General features: G+C 34.2%; 3 protein-coding genes and 1 long non-coding RNA gene across 4 annotated transcripts; 1 reads left to right on the top strand and 3 right to left on the bottom strand.

Moving 5' to 3' along the window:
- Nucleotides 1-347: 347 nt before the first annotated feature.
- On the bottom strand, nucleotides 348-3,156 carry LOC107361894 (uncharacterized). Its single transcript, XM_025160675.2, has 3 exons — nucleotides 2,523-3,156; nucleotides 2,069-2,431; nucleotides 348-1,962 (listed from the first exon to the last, which is right to left on the bottom strand). Exons 1-3 carry the CDS (start codon nucleotides 3,028-3,030, stop codon nucleotides 1,145-1,147), a joined length of 1,689 nt encoding a protein of 562 aa, XP_025016443.1. The 5' UTR covers nucleotides 3,031-3,156; the 3' UTR covers nucleotides 348-1,144.
- A 161-nt stretch (nucleotides 3,157-3,317) lies between these two features.
- Nucleotides 3,318-4,282, bottom strand: LOC149094929 (uncharacterized). The gene is made up of 2 exons (XR_016197763.1): nucleotides 4,146-4,282; nucleotides 3,318-3,820 (listed from the first exon to the last, which is right to left on the bottom strand). It is a non-coding gene; the product is annotated as an uncharacterized LOC149094929 (long non-coding RNA).
- Nucleotides 4,283-5,111: 829 nt separating this feature from the next.
- On the top strand, nucleotides 5,112-6,628 carry LOC149094928 (uncharacterized). The gene has a single exon (XM_089265934.1). The coding sequence runs from the start codon at nucleotides 5,299-5,301 to the stop codon at nucleotides 6,595-6,597; it is 1,299 nt and encodes a 432-aa protein (XP_089122060.1). The 5' UTR covers nucleotides 5,112-5,298; the 3' UTR covers nucleotides 6,598-6,628.
- A 1,042-nt stretch (nucleotides 6,629-7,670) lies between these two features.
- On the bottom strand, nucleotides 7,671-8,667 carry LOC107361525 (copine-8-like). Its single transcript, XM_089266128.1, has 4 exons — nucleotides 8,575-8,667; nucleotides 8,508-8,511; nucleotides 8,108-8,454; nucleotides 7,671-7,985 (listed from the first exon to the last, which is right to left on the bottom strand). The coding sequence occupies exons 1-4, from the start codon at nucleotides 8,665-8,667 to the stop codon at nucleotides 7,671-7,673; spliced, it is 759 nt and encodes a 252-aa protein (XP_089122254.1).
- Between the last annotated feature and the right edge of the window lie 8,166 nt (nucleotides 8,668-16,833).

The following is a 16,833-nucleotide window of genomic DNA, read 5'->3' as shown; positions in this document are numbered from 1 at the left end:
ATAAACACCGAGATGTTGGATGTCTAATTAAGGAGACTGTTCAACTGGATAATCATGAGACTTACCCTTCATGTTCATTGTATTGGAAATCGTTAATCAATCACTTTAGTGAATCGAGATTTCACCAGATCAACAATCTTTACTTTAGTATTGGGATTAATCCGAGTCAATGATTACATCTGTCGGTGTTCCTTTACTAATTACATGAGATGTTTACGTTTATATCTTCATAGTTGGTTTAATTGAGCAACTACATTTATTGCTCAAAACAATTGCATTAGAAACGAATTAATTTTTTTGTCTGATGAACTTCTTCTAATCAAGTAAAATGGGTTGAATGGTGATACTTGTAGCATAAATTTACGTTTAATGGTCAACATGGACAATTTATTCTCATCATCATCAAAAACTTCTACATTTGATTGCATATTGGGTTAATGTCGAATCGCCGTTGCTATTTATTTTTTCGTTTTCTAGTTGTGTTAATTGAGAAGACTTGTCAAAGTGGATCAACATTATCAATCATTGGAAACAACAAAAAAAAAGATGTACTTGCACCGAAGATATTTAATAGTCTCAAAACTTTTGCCGGAAATAACAGCTTCGAAAGAATCTTTGATCTTCCGGTTGATGATTCTGGTTTAATTCATCCTCTAATTGTTGGGATACATTCCTGATAATGTTGATAAAACAAGTGCGTTGTGATGGACAAACCTTGGAAGGATTAGTTACAATGAAGCGTATTTCAATGGATTCAACAGAGCGAGATCGTGTTAATAATGCTGTTGGTTGAAGCTGTTTAAAAACGGTTTAGGGTTGTTCAGATATCAATTCAGAGCAAGCTTGGACGAATTAACCATAAGCCTTTAGTTTGTTTAATTATTGATGCTTTTCTTAAGATATTGGCCACTAGTTCATCAACAACTAAACTTGTTAAACTAGATAAATCATGATGCATACCAACTTCTTTAGGCGCAGATAAATTGCATCTTAACCTCTGTTAAAGTTTTGTTTTTTTCCGAACGCTCCAAATATTGTTACAGTAAAATTTGTTTTTAATTTTGTTTCACATCGATGCCGTGATCAACCGGTTTTACTGGATGGATGAAGTTATAGATTTACATAGTTGTGATTGTTGTTGGATTCATTTAGACAATTTACTGATTACTCGAATTAAAGCACCATTCTCGTCTTTGAGTCTTTTATTGTCACTCTTGAAGGCTTCCAACTGTTTAATTTCTTCTTCAAGCTCACTGAGCTTACGCTGAAGAGCCCGTTTCTCTCTATTCCATTCATGTTCTTTACGTAAGATTTCTTTTTTCAAGCTTTCCATTTCCTTGACTAATGTTTCATAGAGTTTACGAAAATCTTTTACATTACTGCTACTACTATTAACATTACTATTATTATTACTATTATTCTTATTACTACTACTAGAGCTAATGTCACTACTGTCTATTTGATCTACTGATTTAAAATCTGATTGTGACACTGATGGAGGTGTTGGAGGTGATGGAGGTAAACGACAACGGACTGGTCTAGATTGCTGGTCATCCGATTTTGTTAATGGATTATTGTTATTATTATTGTTGGTTGGGGTGTTAGTAACCAGATTATTATAACTGGACGAATTAAGTGGTGACGGTGCAATCGATGAAATTGCTGTCAATGACATAGTGTTATTATTATTGAAGGTTATCGTCGGTGTCGTCGGTGTCGTTGGTGTCGTTGATATTGTGGTTGTTGCTGTTGTTGTCTTTGGAATCGAAATAGGCGAATTAGTTACAGCCGGTGAAGCCGGTATAGATGAAGATATCATGAACTGCTCTTTGGCTTGCTTGACATCCTCCGCTGAAACACCTTGCGTTGATCTTCTAGTTTCTCGGACTCGCTTAGCGTGAGCTTTTCTTTGAGTTTCACTTTCCGTAGGAGGAGTTGGTGCAGAAGGTGGTGAAGGAGGCACTGTTTAGAAAGAAGATAGAAAAAAAGTTGAACAAAATGTTGAACAATTAAGATGTGTAAGATAAATAACAGGAACGTAGGATCAGTTAGTGGAAATATTACAAACCTTTAGATTGGGATACAGCAGATCTCATTTGCTCTCTGAGTTTTTGCTCTTCAGCAAGCTTACGACGTTTCTCCTCGATAAGCTGTGCTATTAGATCATGGTCTGTTAGATCCTGTAAACGTTGACCTGCGTCAGTTTCAGCATTTACATCAGCTCCATGTAAAATAAGTAACTGTACAGCTCCGGGTTTCTGCCAATAACAGGCAGCTGCCAACGGAGTCCATCCTTCATTATCTCTAGCATCAATGTCTAATTGACTACGAATAATGCGATTATTGAGTAGAGTACCCAAAACATCGATGTAACCTTTAGCAGCGGCTACATGAAGTATCGTAGCTCCTGATCTAGGATGAGGTTTGTCATCTGTTAACAAAAAAACCAAAGATTGTCAAAGTGGAATTAAAGGTGAGTGGAAGGGAGATAAAAAATAGAAAAGGTAATAATTTTTACGTACCAACAACTTGAGTTTTAAGCCAATTATTGACATCACTTAACATACAGATATGTTCTTGTTGTCGAAGAGTATCCACATCAGTTACACCTAGTTCTCTTAATTTTTTGTCAATCATCTCCTTGATGGCAAGGCTATCTGTGATATCACAAGCCAATTCACCGTCATAATTAATAATCCTTGGATCAGCACCTCTTTCTAATAATAAACTAGCAATGGCTTCATTACCACAAGATGCTGTCGCATGTAAAGGTGTCCAACCCTCATGATCACAACAATTAATGTCAGCTCCATGATCCAAGAGGAACCGAACCATTTTTATATTATCATCGATACAGGCTTGGTGTAATGCTGTTAACCCGTCCACATTGGTACAATTAATATTGACCATATTCTGTGATAGTAAGCGTTCACATTCATTTAAATCATTACAAGCACAGGCAGCAAGAAAGGTTGTTGGATGGCTAAATTTGATCTTTGGCTTGCCATTGACACCGTGATTATCTCCCATGACCGTTACTTGATATTTTTTAGCTAAAAAACTGGTTACAGTTACATTACATTTATTTTACATTTCCCTCATCTTACACAATTAACCAACATTATTGTTTTGATCTAATTTTTTTCTGTTTTAACTCAAAAATAAGACAGTGAAAAGTATGTGACTCTGTATGAGTCTCTTTCTCTCTCTTTCTCTCACTCAATATCTATCTTCTCTCTCTCTCTGTCTCTCTGAATCGTTATGAATCAAAACCCAGCAGATGTCAGGATGGAGAAGGAAAACAATAAAGATCCATTAAAGAGCGATTTTCAAATGTTAATAAAACCTTAAAAAAATATAATTGTAATTGTAAAAATCTTAAACAAAGACTATAAAATAATTGCAATTGATCCAACCGATTAAATAAAAATAAAGATTATTCAAAATTCCCAATCTGCAAGAAATGAATCAATCTACATTTTCGGCACAATATGAGCATGATTTGTTTACTTTTAGCGTAAGATTCACTAATAGCTTGAACTTTTTCAATTCAACTATCAAGAATCATTTCAACAATTAATAGAAATAGACTCTTGATTACTATTCGTATGATTACCTATTTTCCTAGAAGTTAATCTAACATCACTCCTTTCTCTTTTTCTTTGGGTGCATATAAATCAATTGTAAAGAATAGTTGAGTTTATTTTAGCCTCTCCAGTGTTTACGGTTCCTTGCTGGTTCTTTATACTTTCCTCTCAATCATTCCACAATTAGAAATGTGGTTCTCCGATTATTATCCGGATCTGTATACAGGGAGAAACTAGGATGATGAAAAAAACACAGAGAGAGAGTCAGAAGTGCATGAAGATGTGTTATGCTCATGATTGTTTGAGTAGATCCATAATGATGATGATTGAAAAAGAGCAGCTTTTCATTCTTACACCATTTTACACTGCATATCCTTCACCATCATCGTTATAAAAAGCATTAAAAGAAACTAGGAAAAAGCTGTTAACACCATAATATATCCGAATAAGGGCATTAAATGAGTTCTCAATTGAATAAAGCAAACAGTAGATAAAGAAAGAGGGGAAAATTCATCCACAGCACAGAATCAAAAACGATAGATAAAAAATTAAAGTTACCGATAATTTTCGGTACAATCTCCAGTGATTCACAATAAAAGTTGAATAAATCAAAAAACAGTTTGTCCAAAAAAAAAGATGAACAACCAGAAATGACCAGCGACTTGACAAAATATGGTCATTGTTTTTAATCTGCTTGATGGCAGATTAAAGTGTCTCCACCTTTTTTTAAATAAATTAACTGTAACACCTTTTATATTTCATATCTAATTGAGATCAATGTATAATAATCAATTTCATAGCATCATTACAATAATGCAGAATCAATTGACACAGTTTATAACGATTAAAATTGTATCACAACAAATAGTCTATAGTTTGATTGCTCGATTGTTGGGTGAAATTGGTTGTCTCAAAGATGACATGAACATGACAAATTTAAACGCCATTGATAATATCCTCAATGCATATATTTAAAGTGAAATTACTGTTATCTTGGGGAATTAATTGTTCACTGAAAATGCTCTTTCATTATCCTTGATCTTTGATTAAATACAAGTCAAAATTAAGTAAGGAAAAGTTTGCTGTTAATTGTCTGCTTGGAAACCATTGCTATCCATTTTTCAATTGCTTGTCTACTTTTGATGTTTAGCTTTCAACTTGAGAAGTGAATGTTTCGTTTACTCTTAAAAAATCAACAAATTAACACAAATTGTTCCGAATTGTCACTAACTGTAATTGTTGACGATAAACATTCTGGATTGAATTGAAGCTGAGATTAAGATTACCAAAACTCTGCAGTTGAAGATTGATAAGAAAACGGATTTGAGTTTTGTTTGTTTTTCAAGCTTCTGGTAAAGGATTGAAATTCCGGTTATATCGCACTGGTAAAGACAACTGTATTTATAAAAAAAAATCTGATAATAAACTAATCTATACTATTAATTAACGCCTTGGGGCTTGGAAAGGCCTCAGCCTTGGATGAAGAAACCAGAGTGATAGCAAGAAAGGAAGATACTGTGTGGTATCCCTTAGAGTGGCTAACCCGCCTTGAGCTGATCAACTTGAAGCTTGGCATTTATGTTTGAGATCAAAATGGATTCTTCATAGGTTCAAATTAATTTATGTTGTTTATTTTAAACCAAATGCTCATTTTGTTTATTAATTATATTTTTCTATCATCTTACTATTTACATGTGTTTTAAATACAATAATGTTGATCAAATTAAATTGGTTAATTTTTTTAATTCCGTTAATAGATGAAATCTTGTGCCAAGGAGTCTCTTTGAATGCAAACAAAAAGAAAGCTAATCTACTTACTCCAGAGGAATTCAATGTGATCAAGACTCGCGATGAAATCACTGGATTAGAGGAATGTGGTTTACCTCCATCTGATGGTACAGGTGTAATTGATCCTCGAATTGGTGGAACTGTTCCTGATAATGTTGATGAAACAAATGGCTGTGATGGACGAACCCTTGAAGGATTGGTTAAAGTAGAACGCATTTCAATGGGTTTAACAGAGAGAGATCGTGTAATCAGTGCTGCAATTGATGCCATTAAAACGGCAAACAATTATTCTTCCATTGCTGAACTCATTGAGGCTAAATTGAGAGCGGTTACATCGGCACAATCAGCTGCCAAGTCAACTAAATTGTGGTTCACCTTTGTTGGAGCTAAAAATGCATTCTCTGGTAGTCACAAGTCCATGTCAACCAACGAGTATATTACCTTTTCAATTGGTGGTCTAAGAATCAATACGCTAGCTGTTATTGTTGTTGTCCCCGGATCCGGATCTTGTACCAATTCTGATTTAATTTCAACGCCAAGTCCGATTCGTCCTGGTCCATTCCCAATCAATCCAATTGAAACCTCGTCTGGATCCCAGGAACCTTTCTTAGTGAAAAGTGATTTCGATGACTCTGTCAATTCATTTGTACTTTCAATTCTGAAACCACCGGGACGAACTGGTGCTGGATCATCCATTGTTTCACCAATCCTAGGAAGACCAGAAAAGCCTTGCCAAACGTTGGTTAATAAATTAGCTTTAAAATATGAAGATTCCGTTGACCCTCGATCTTGGACATGCTTTTCGGGCCCTCAACATGCATCTAACTTTAAATCGTTTACTGATGATATTCCTGCCATAAAAATTAAAGTGGGTGGAACTAAAATTAAAATTATGAAAATGCCTAAACTGTCTAAGACGGAAAGCGAAGTAATCGCTGAAACTCGACTCAACCTTGGAGTTGCTACTGTTAATAATACTGATTTAGATGAGACGTCGGCTTCGGTTCTCGTCTCATTTGCTCAGGAAGGTGTGCAACAGTATCAAAGTTATGCTGGAATTGCTAAGCATATTCAAGACCGAGCCGGTCAACAATGGCAACGAAAGTTTCACTGTACTGTTGGTTTAGATACTCAATATTGGATCTATTTTTGGTACAAAAAACCATATCTGATTAACTTTACCATCAATGAATTAAGGATTATTGTTTATGCGCAAAATTAAACCAAGACTTAATCACACTTTTAATATAAAATCTTTGTCCAGTTTTTTTTATCAATCATCAGTCTGCTAGAAACACAATTAAAATGTCCAAAAATCTTATCAGTTCGTATACCAATGAAGATTAATCAAACACCTAGAATTTACTTCGAGAAATTCACAAAACTTTGTTTATTTGATAAAATATCAGATGCATAATATTTCAGAAATATTTCAACTCACTGTATATCGATACGCTTAATAGAAGTTGTTGCGATTGATAGAAATTAAGAGCAACAGTTATTATTAAAAGGTGTTACACTTAACAGCCTGCAAATGTAGGAGGTAAAATTAAGATTTAACTTACCTTCATCACAACTTTGGTATTGATGAAGATATTAGGGATGGCAGGAAAAGATCGAGTACTCGAAAGATCGATCTTTGAGGGCTGCGAGCCGAGCAAAAATCGAGCTATCGAACTTACGATCTGATTGAGATCGACCTTTTAAAAATTCGAATACTCGAGAAAGATCGACCGGCCTAAAAATTACATAAAATAACCCAAAAATTGATAAATTTTTGATGATTTTGTTTTTCACTAAATCTTTTCAGTCAACAGTTGTTCAGAAAATCAAAACATTTTAATTTTGGTCGATCTTGGGCTCGATCTTTTAATTTTTTTCTATCCGAAGATCGAGCTTGAAAATCGCCGATCCTGCCATCTCTAATGTGTGGTACATGAAGAATAATCAAGAAATCATTTGAATAGATTATATTGATGATACCTAAATTTTAGGCTGTGGCTACACTCTCATTTCAGTTGTCTTTTGTTTTCCAAAAGATCTCTTTGGTTGATTCTCAATTTGTATTGTTTTATGTGGTGTATTTCTTTAGTTAAATGGAAAATTAGTTAGTTAAATCACTTAATTAATTAAAAACAATTAAGAAACTATCAGAAACAATATTTTTATAATTTTACTTTATTAAAACACTTCTCATTCAATTTTTCAATTAGCCCACTCCAGTGGGAAACGGCAACACTTTTGTCTTTACCTTCCAAATTGCTGTCTTTTCTACCGCACTCTTTGAGTAAAAGATCAAGAGACAACTCTTTTAGGTTTGATTCCTTTGGCTCTCATGTACGAAATTAATTGCTCAGGAACTTCATGAAGTATATCTCTAGTTAATCCATCCATTGTTTGAAGCCAGATTCCAGTAGAAGTGATATAATTACGAAGAGGTACAAACTGGACAATGTCACGAACAGCTTTCTTACCATTAAATTTCAACAAAAGATTATCAGAGTCGAGTTCGTCTATGGCAGCAAAATCATCGTGTCCAACACCAACAATGATTATTGATAGAGGTAAATGTGAAGCATCGATTATTGCTTGTTTTGTTTGCGGCACATCCTAGATAATACCATCAGTAATAATGAGTAAAATAAAATAGCTGGTACCAGCGTCATATTGTCTAGCGATGGCAGCTGTACTTTTAATTACTGGAGCAAAATTAGTCGGTCCAAAAAAGTTACACAACCAACAGTTGATCGATAGTGCATAATGATTTCTTCAATTCCTTTGCAATAAGAATGCATAACGTTGCCGTTTAGAGGGAAATGATGGGGAAACCAAGGCTTGAGGAAACAATTTAGCCCAAATCCAAAACCAGGGTAAACATTAAGAGTGTTGTAAGGCTTTAAAATTTCATCAATCGCATTTAAAGCCGATTCGTATGGATTAGGTTTATCTGATCCGATGAAATGTAAAGATTCTGGATATCTCGGGTCACCGTTCGAAGCAATGAAATCAATAGCGACCGCAAAATGTAGATGAGTTCCTCCTTTAATATAATCAAGAAATGATATTTCTTCTTCAATTTCTAGTCCGATAAGTTCCAAATATCCACATTTTTTGATTTGTTCGTTGAATTACTCAGCTGAATAAATAAAAAAATAAAATATTTATTTTTTTCACCATTTATTTATGGCAAAAAACTTACAGTCAATTTACGTCTGGAAGGCTCGTTAAATCTTTGTGCCAAGTCATTAAGGGTTGTATTGAAAGAACCAATTAAGATATATGCACCAGACATTTTATATCTCATACAATCGATCCTAATGTTACGATCAAAATCTCCATTACAGAGTTTTCTGGCTGTACAGTGAATCATATTTCATTCAGGTTTATGAGATGATGGGTGAACTCCAGTTTTATGGATAAGACAATATGATCCATCTTCAACGGACCACCAAAAGGTGAGAAACGTTTGAGGTTTAGTGAAAAAACTTGTTCCGAGAATATTGCAGCCTTTCAATTTGATATAAATACCCCTTTTACAATTGGCGATCTCCTCAGCAAGCACACTGATAGTTCCTGCATTTCTGCCTCTTTCGTCTTTCAGAGCACCCACATATTCTCGTCCCTGAACGGCAACAATTTCAGCCAGGGTTGTCTCATGGTGACCAAGGAAGTCATTTGAAAGAGTATCAATATCCACTAACTCAAATCGCAACCTTTGAACGGTTTAAAAGTTGTAATTGACAACAAATTTGCGGACAAAATGAGGATTCAAATCATCATTGATAATTTCAGTTTTTCAAATCTCACGATAATCTTTCTCAGACAAGTGTTTCATGTACAAAGTACATTGTGGGTCACTTTTTGAAAAGGTGTCTTTGTTAGGAAGATTTCGACATGACACTGATAACTGCAGTTGAGTGGTAGGAATTGCTAAATCTCTTGCAAAATATGTTCGAGTTGGCGGAATTTAATTTTCAATAACAGGACTATTTGCGCTTCACTTTTCAACATAAACTGTCCGTTTTACTGGATCATAAAACAAGAATTTACCATGACGTTCAAAGATTCATTTGTCTGCATTTCCTCAGGATCGCAAGGATCAGATCTAGAAATAAGAGCTATTGAGAGGAGTCAAAGTCTACAAATCGACAGGTGTCCAGATGGCCGATATATGTATGACAGGACCGCGCGACAGTACAATATACTATTACTCGCTGGTGCTTCTGATGAAATGATAATCGTCAGGGTTTTTAACTCATATTTTGAGCAAATAACTGAAAGATCAATGGAACATGATTATCTGATTAAGTTCGACCTGATTTATCCGGAAACTCAAACAGATATCTGGATCGATGGAAACGGTTTGCTTCGAATTGATTGGGCTGCAAACAGATATAATCTTTTGCCGCAAGCTTCTAAATACTTGCGTAAAATTCGAAAGCTCTTCGACTACGAGAATAGTTGGTATGTTACACAAATTAAATGGCTGGGGTTTGGTTAAACATGGATAGAAATCTTTGTAAATATTAGTAATTAATATTTTTTTTTTGGCAGCTTAGGAGTAAGAGAAAAAACTTATTATGTGGACCCAAATAGCCCTGAAAATTTTATTGGAGGAACGGTGCTGGATGGACATGACAAGTATGCTCTTGAAGGAGATAATGTGTTTCTAAGCATAAATACAAGTTTATCAGAGATTGAATCTTTTGATTTACTTAATAACTCAAACAAAAATTTTCGAGCCACATCATTTTTGGAGAATTTGTATATCTTACACTCTAATTTGCAATTGTCAAAATTAACTTATGGAAGTGGTAGAGCACAACAAAGCAACATTGCGAAAATTGGCAATAATATAAGTTATGATAACTGCCATATCACATGTACCAAAGCTAATTTGGTCTTTTTGTTTCACGCAATAACTGGTGAAATCTTTGCGTTAGACACTACACGAAAGGAGTGGGATTCTTTGGGTAATTTGTTGCTAGCCGATAATCCGTCCGAAGGTATTTCCTTCGTATCTGGATTATTTACTAAAAATCGGATAGAACTTATTGAATAAAAGTTTTCTTTCCCAGCAAGAAATATCTTGCATTTGCATTATGATGTAGTGAGATGCAGTGATGAAAATTAATCTTGATGTGAGATTAATATAGCACATCTAGATTATCAAATCTAACAATTTTATACATTAAAAGATAATGATTAAGCAATTAATAAAATTTCAAGAATAAACTTATCATTGATATGATTGTATTTATATCTCAGTTATTTTATTAGGAACGAGGTCTTGCTGAGGTCGCTCAATAATTTTGCAAAAGTTCGCGGCAAATTAATTGTTGCAAAAACACTATTTATTTGCAGAATCTTATGGCGGGTAAAAAATGATTGTCTAATTGATTTTGTAGTGAACATTTTATGCAGTTTTAAATGAACAGTTAGATAGTTAAATACGAATACTAGATACTAAGATAAAGCGATGATCAAAAATAGTTTTTAGCTTTTTCGCACCGGGCGTTCAATGAAACAAAGCCTCAGTGGGATTTTCCAAAAAGAAAGTCGAATCTGCTATCCCTCGATGGCATCCTTCGCAAACAAGTAAATAATTTTTTTCCAAAATATGGCCAACAAGGTATTTAGCATCGTCAGTTCTGAAGTTATTTCTGCATACGCAGCCATCTATGTAGCAAGTTTTGATGTCGTCGCTAATAATGTCAGCTCGCATGAACGAAATTGTATGGTAGGATGTATATTTGCAGTCTCTTTTTTACAGGATCCTAAATTTAAGTGATTTTCGGGGATCCTTGTTAACTTTCGTCAGTTTTTTGCAGAGCCAAATTCCATAGTAATGTCCAGTACTGCCAAGACAAAAGAAATCATAATCAATAAGTGCTTAATTTAATGAGTAATGATATTTTAGAACAATGTGCTTACTCTTCAAGATGATAAACTGCTGCACCGTAAGCTGCAGGCGCAATGAGATCTTTGGAGAAAACAAAGAAATTATAATCATATTTGTTTTGATGTATTTTATAAACTCAGACTAATGAGCGATTGAAATGAGTCCGGAATCGTGAAACTTCTGGAAAGCAAGTTTGCAAAAGTCAATGAACTTTTCTTCCATTTTTCAATGATTGGAACTGGGTCAGGATGCTCAGTTTTTTCTTTCTTGGTTTTTTTAGATCACGTTTGAAACGATCACGGACGGCAATGTTCTCCAATGCAGTTCTTTTATTGCACATGCAATGTTTAGAATGTTCAACATAATGGGACTTTCCTTTGAATGGTTCACCACATTGGATACAAAAAATAAATCAGTCCAAGTATAGTGTTTATTATGTGACGGCGCGTGGACATGTCATTTTTTGCAGTCGCGAAATCACATTTTCCTTTACAAACAGAAGCTTTACAAGTAGTCATTTTTGGGCTGGTAATTTCGATTAGTGGTGAAACTGCTTTTTGTAATTCATCAGACCTCCATGCATATCCTTCAGGAGTAATAATTTGAAAATCGTGACTAATCATTGTTTCATCTGAGAACTTGTGATTATCGCAATTTATTAGCTTTGATATATCAGGGCTGAAACAAATAAAACGTAAAAAGTGGTTTGAGTATGGCGGTAAAATTAATTACTATTTTTCTTGATTGAAGTTGGACTATCGATTCAATACTTACACATAGTCATAGTTGTTGGTTTTTTTGTAAGTTGAATAACCTTTCCTGGTTTTGATTGAATGTAAATATTCTAAGCCAAAATTGTAGAGGAGCTGCCAAATATCATCTTTCTTCGGAAAATTAGCAGGTTTTGAAGCCATTTCGGCAAAGCATCTGTTTCAGTTTCGTTAGCACCTCCAAGAGTTGAACGTGATAGGTCCGAAGTAGATGCGGAAGGTGATTTGGATGTGCTTATTGGTGAAATTACATCCTAATCTCATCATCACCATCATGTGAACTGATTGGATCCGGAGCAAATGAAATTGACGCATCAGGAGCAGGTGTAGAATCTAATCTGGATGTAACAATTGGAGAGATGGATTGAAAAACATCATCACGAGCTTTCGTTGTGTCGGGCAATGCTGTTGAATTTGCGATGCAGGTCGCATTATGAGTGCTGAAAGATGCTGATTGCTCAGCTTCAGTCTGAACGATTTCAGTGGCCAATGATGTTTCGTTTATTTTTTCAGATTGAAGCAACAAACTTGCTTGTTGATCAGGAAATGCACCAACAACTTGATCTAGAAAAGTTGAAGTACCAATAGTTGATGGATCAGCGACATTAATTGACAAATCTTTAGGCAATTCTGACAGTGGAGATTTTTCGTTTAACTCAATGACAGCTGGTTCCTTTGAAGTATTTTCGCATGTACAACATAATTCTTTAAGATTTGCTGTCATATATTTTTTTTCTAAATGTTTTTTATTCTTACCTGCAAAGATGAAAAATAGTTAGAAATTACTAGAGAAGATGCACAAGAAAAATCTGAAAAGAAATATTACTTACTTATATCGAATAGATAATGTGGCCAAAACTCTTTCGGTTGACTTCTTTTGATAGGCCAAGGACGGCCTCGAACCAAAATTCTAGATAATTTTTTAGCCTCAACACAATCGTATAGCCAAATATCTTCAATTTTAGTGATGAAATATTTTTGTCTCTTATTTTCTGGACCAGTAGAGAAATAGAGAACATATAGTTCATTCGATTTCTTTGGAGAATTCATGTTTACACTTTCAATAAACAATCCAAATTGTTAATTAACACTTTATCAATTAAAGCACAAAAAATTAAGGATTTTAAGAAAATTGTTGGAATAATGAAAAAGGATAACGAAAATCACAACAATATCTGTCGATACATCGAGATCTCGTATCGATCTCATGCATGAGTCAAGCGTGAGCCTGTAATAAACATTCAATTGTAATTATTTAATGCTATTATATTGCTTTGTTTTAAAAAGTGATGAAAGTGATCAACGATGCTATTAATTAAATTAGTTAATATCAAACAACTTTTAATACAATAAAACACCTCGAATCGAAATGTTACGGATTATTACTTTTAATTTCGATTTTAGCCTTTAATTTTCTAGCTAAAATTTCAGGATTAGACGTCGCAATAAGAATTACTCGACTGTCTGAATTGGTTATTTCTGCCTCAACAGAGCTAGCTTTGTACTTGTTTCTAGCTTTCAAATCTCTTCTAAGCTGAAGGTATTTCTTCGTAATGCTGTCTTGAGTCTTAGCGTTTCGTTTTGATATTTGTTCGAGAGCCTTTCTTGTAGCATAGTCTTCTTTACGCTTTGGAGCATTTTGATTAGGCGAACAAGCAAGATTTGACGAATCCAGACGCAAAGGAAACCAGATATAAATACTAATACAAGAAGAGTATACTGGAATATACTGCGTTCCACATTTTCAAGATTGAAGCATGGAGGAACTAACAAGTATGGCGTTAATTTAGATCCAGGAGCTAAAGCTTAAATTATCGTTGGAGATTTCAACGCAAGTATTGATGACAATTAAACTGATGATGATCGATTCCTCAAAGCTTTAATCGAATAATATGGATTGCTTGCGGTGTCGACCGAGAACACTTATTTCTGTGACCACAGCAATACGAGATTGCGAGATATGATTATATTTTACATACATCGAATTTGGACTTTTACAGAAAATTAGAAGATTTGGACACAATTTATCAGACCATAAAGCAATATTTTCGGAGCTAAAAGTCACAAACCATTCATTAAAGAACTTTCCTCATGAAATACAAGGATAAAGATTGGGACAGTTTCAGAAGGATTGTTGAAGCAAGTAGTTTGAGATTTCAATCTATGTAATCTAATTTATGTTTTAACTCAATTTATCTACAATTGGCTACAGTATCGGTAAAACTGTATATTTTCTGTAACTTTTGTGAAGGAAAATCCTGCAAAAGCCAAAGGTCAAAGGCTCCTTCTTATGTAGGATAATCCTTTTTGATCCGCCTCGTTCACTTTAAATTTGAATGCAATCATTCACTTCTATCAATGCACAATAATTCATTGTTTTTGTTGGATTGTTCGCAACATCAAAATGTGGGAATATAGTTTTAACCTCGTGTTGACAGCGTCTTTACTTGGATCAATTGGAAATCTAGTTGCTAAGGAAAAACAATCAAAAGCTGCAAATGAAGGCATCATCCTTATGTGAAGCTAAAAAAGTCAACGCCATTTAGCAAAATCACACATTTACTATTACATATGCAACACGCTATGCACCATCAACCATTTCAAAGTATAATAGGAATAGAAAAAAACTAATTGCATTGCAAAAATTCTATTTAAGCGTACATTTTCAGGTATTGTAGCGAGATTGAAATAAAATAATTAGAGATTTGCAATCTTTGATTTTCAATGGTGCTGCACACATCGGGATCAGAAGGACATACGGTTATATATGACACATATGCTTTACGTACTCCGGATACATAATCATATCAACACATCCAGAAATGGGCAATGCAACAGCAAGTTACCCATGATGAATTTACTCCGTTGTCCTTCTGGTGCTGTTTTAGAGAGAGGTTTGACCATAAATTTTCGGTCAGCGCATCTGTATATACATTCAAACTTTTCACGTTTTTTGATGGCCTCAATGTCACATTTCTTTCAAAAAATCGTGCACCAAAGGCTTTCGAATCATGCAATGACAATAGTTGCATTGATAATTTCGCCACAAATTATCGTCGATGAATTGATTGTCATCTATCAACTATGTACAGGGCATTTCAGCTAATTTTCCCGTTGTAAATTGGCTATATCTTTGCTCCTGAGTGACCTAGAGGTTAGATATTTTGTTAATGGAAATTTGGGCGATACTCAATTGTCATATTGCAAGGTCAAGGTCATTCAAGGTCATTGCGTTATTTGACCTCTAATTGATATTCAGAGGTCATTTTCTAAGAGTGCAAAAAATTTCATATTGATTGATGGTAGTGACATGTTCATAACTTATTCTGGTCAAAAGATATGGGTGTTTACACATTGCTGTGTCGATCAATTGGTTTTAAGAAAAGTGCATTTATCTTTTCAACGGTTTAAGATACCAACGCGTAGTAAGCATCAACCAATATGAAAATTTTTGCACTCTTAGAAAATGACCTCCAAATATCAATTAGAGGTCAAATAACGCAATGTCCTTGAATGACCTTGACCTTGAAATATGACAATTGAGTATCGCCCAAATTTCCATTAACAAAATATCTAACCTCTAGGTCACTCAGGAGCAAAGATATAGCCAATTTAGAACGGGAAAATTAGCTGAAATGCCCTGTATATCTACTCGTGAATCAGCATCTTCAGATTTTTCTGGGCCTTCCAGATAACATTTTTGTTAAAACTTTATTTCCACATTTTTTGATGTTGCGAACAATCCAACAAAATTAATGAATTATTGTGCATTGCTAGAAATAGATGATTGCATTCAAATTTAAAGTGAACGAGGCGGATCAACAAGAATTATTCTACATAAGAAGGAGCCTTTGACCTTTGGCTATCAATAGAGACCAACATTTAAATTATTGATCAATGATTCATTAAATTACAAAACAATAAACAATTTGTAACATAATTTTGCCTCACAGGTTATCAGAAATTGACCTTCCAATATCAATTAAAGTTCAAATAACGAATTGACATTGAATGACATTGAGCGCTCGAAATCATAGTTCTTCAACATGCGGAAGCTCATGATTCAAGTCTGAGGTCTGTAGCACTAACCGTTCGCGAGTTATGCCTGCATGAAGGCGTAAAATGAAAAAAACGCACAGGCTATAGTAATTTTCAATCCTACTTCTGATATTACCGCTAAATCAGTGTAAATACAGCATTGAGCAAAACAAAATCAAATATTGATCTGTTGCATCCTCACTGATTTATCTGAAATATCGGCCTGATAAATCTTATATATTTTATACTTATATTTTACCATTTGGTTTAAAAATGTGAAGAAGATTGAGAAGCGTTTATTCCAGTAAAATCGACTGATGTTCTGACGAATTCCTTATTCGTCTAAAATGGAAATCATTCAAATATGTGATCAAACCAGGGGAGGAAAGTTCAATAAAATATTCTTTCACTGAGTATTCATTGATTTCATTAATTATGGTTGGTATAATTTTTCACTATTGATTTGCTTTGTGTGATAATCATTCACCTTTCTTTTCAATCTTGTTAAGTTGCTTCAGAAAATGTAGTTTTGTTCATGCCGTTAATTGTTAATTGTAGCTGAAGATCTATCGAAGTTAATCAAAACTGTGCTGCTTCAATTTCATTATTTCTTAATCATTAAATGTCCTTACAATTCATTTGTATTAGCTTGTAATCAGAATATGAGATTGATGTTTATCTTTGAATTGTAAATAAAGTTTATGAGGCTTTATTAATCGTTTTCATCACTTAATATTTATTGGTATTT

This window comes from Tetranychus urticae, chromosome 1 (assembly GCF_039701765.1).
Source record: "Tetranychus urticae isolate SD_2017Ah chromosome 1, NJAU_TeUrti_SD_1.0, whole genome shotgun sequence".
Taxonomy (NCBI): Eukaryota; Metazoa; Arthropoda; class Arachnida; order Trombidiformes; family Tetranychidae; genus Tetranychus; species Tetranychus urticae.
The sequence above is the reverse complement of the archived record's forward strand: the minus strand, read 5'-3'. Positions and strand labels throughout refer to the sequence as shown.

Excerpts from the sequence above, each read along its gene's own strand:
- LOC107361894 (XM_025160675.2), bottom strand. The coding sequence starts at position 3,030 with ATGGGAGATAATCACGGTGTCAATGGCAAGCCAAAGATCAAATTTAGC. Across the intron at positions 2,432-2,522 it reads GCTTAAAACTCAAGTTGTTG|ATGACAAACCTCATCCTAGA; the intron begins GTACGTAAAAAT and ends TTTTGTTAACAG. Across the intron at positions 1,963-2,068 it reads TGCTGTATCCCAATCTAAAG|TGCCTCCTTCACCACCTTCT; the intron begins GTTTGTAATATT and ends CTTTCTAAACAG.
- LOC149094928 (XM_089265934.1), top strand. The coding sequence starts at position 5,299 with ATGTTGATCAAATTAAATTGGTTAATTTTTTTAATTCCGTTAATAGAT.
- LOC107361525 (XM_089266128.1), bottom strand. The coding sequence starts at position 8,667 with ATGTCTGGTGCATATATCTTAATTGGTTCTTTCAATACAACCCTTAAT. Across the intron at positions 7,986-8,107 it reads ATCGATCAACTGTTGGTTGT|GATGTGCCGCAAACAAAACA; the intron begins GTAACTTTTTTG and ends GGTATTATCTAG.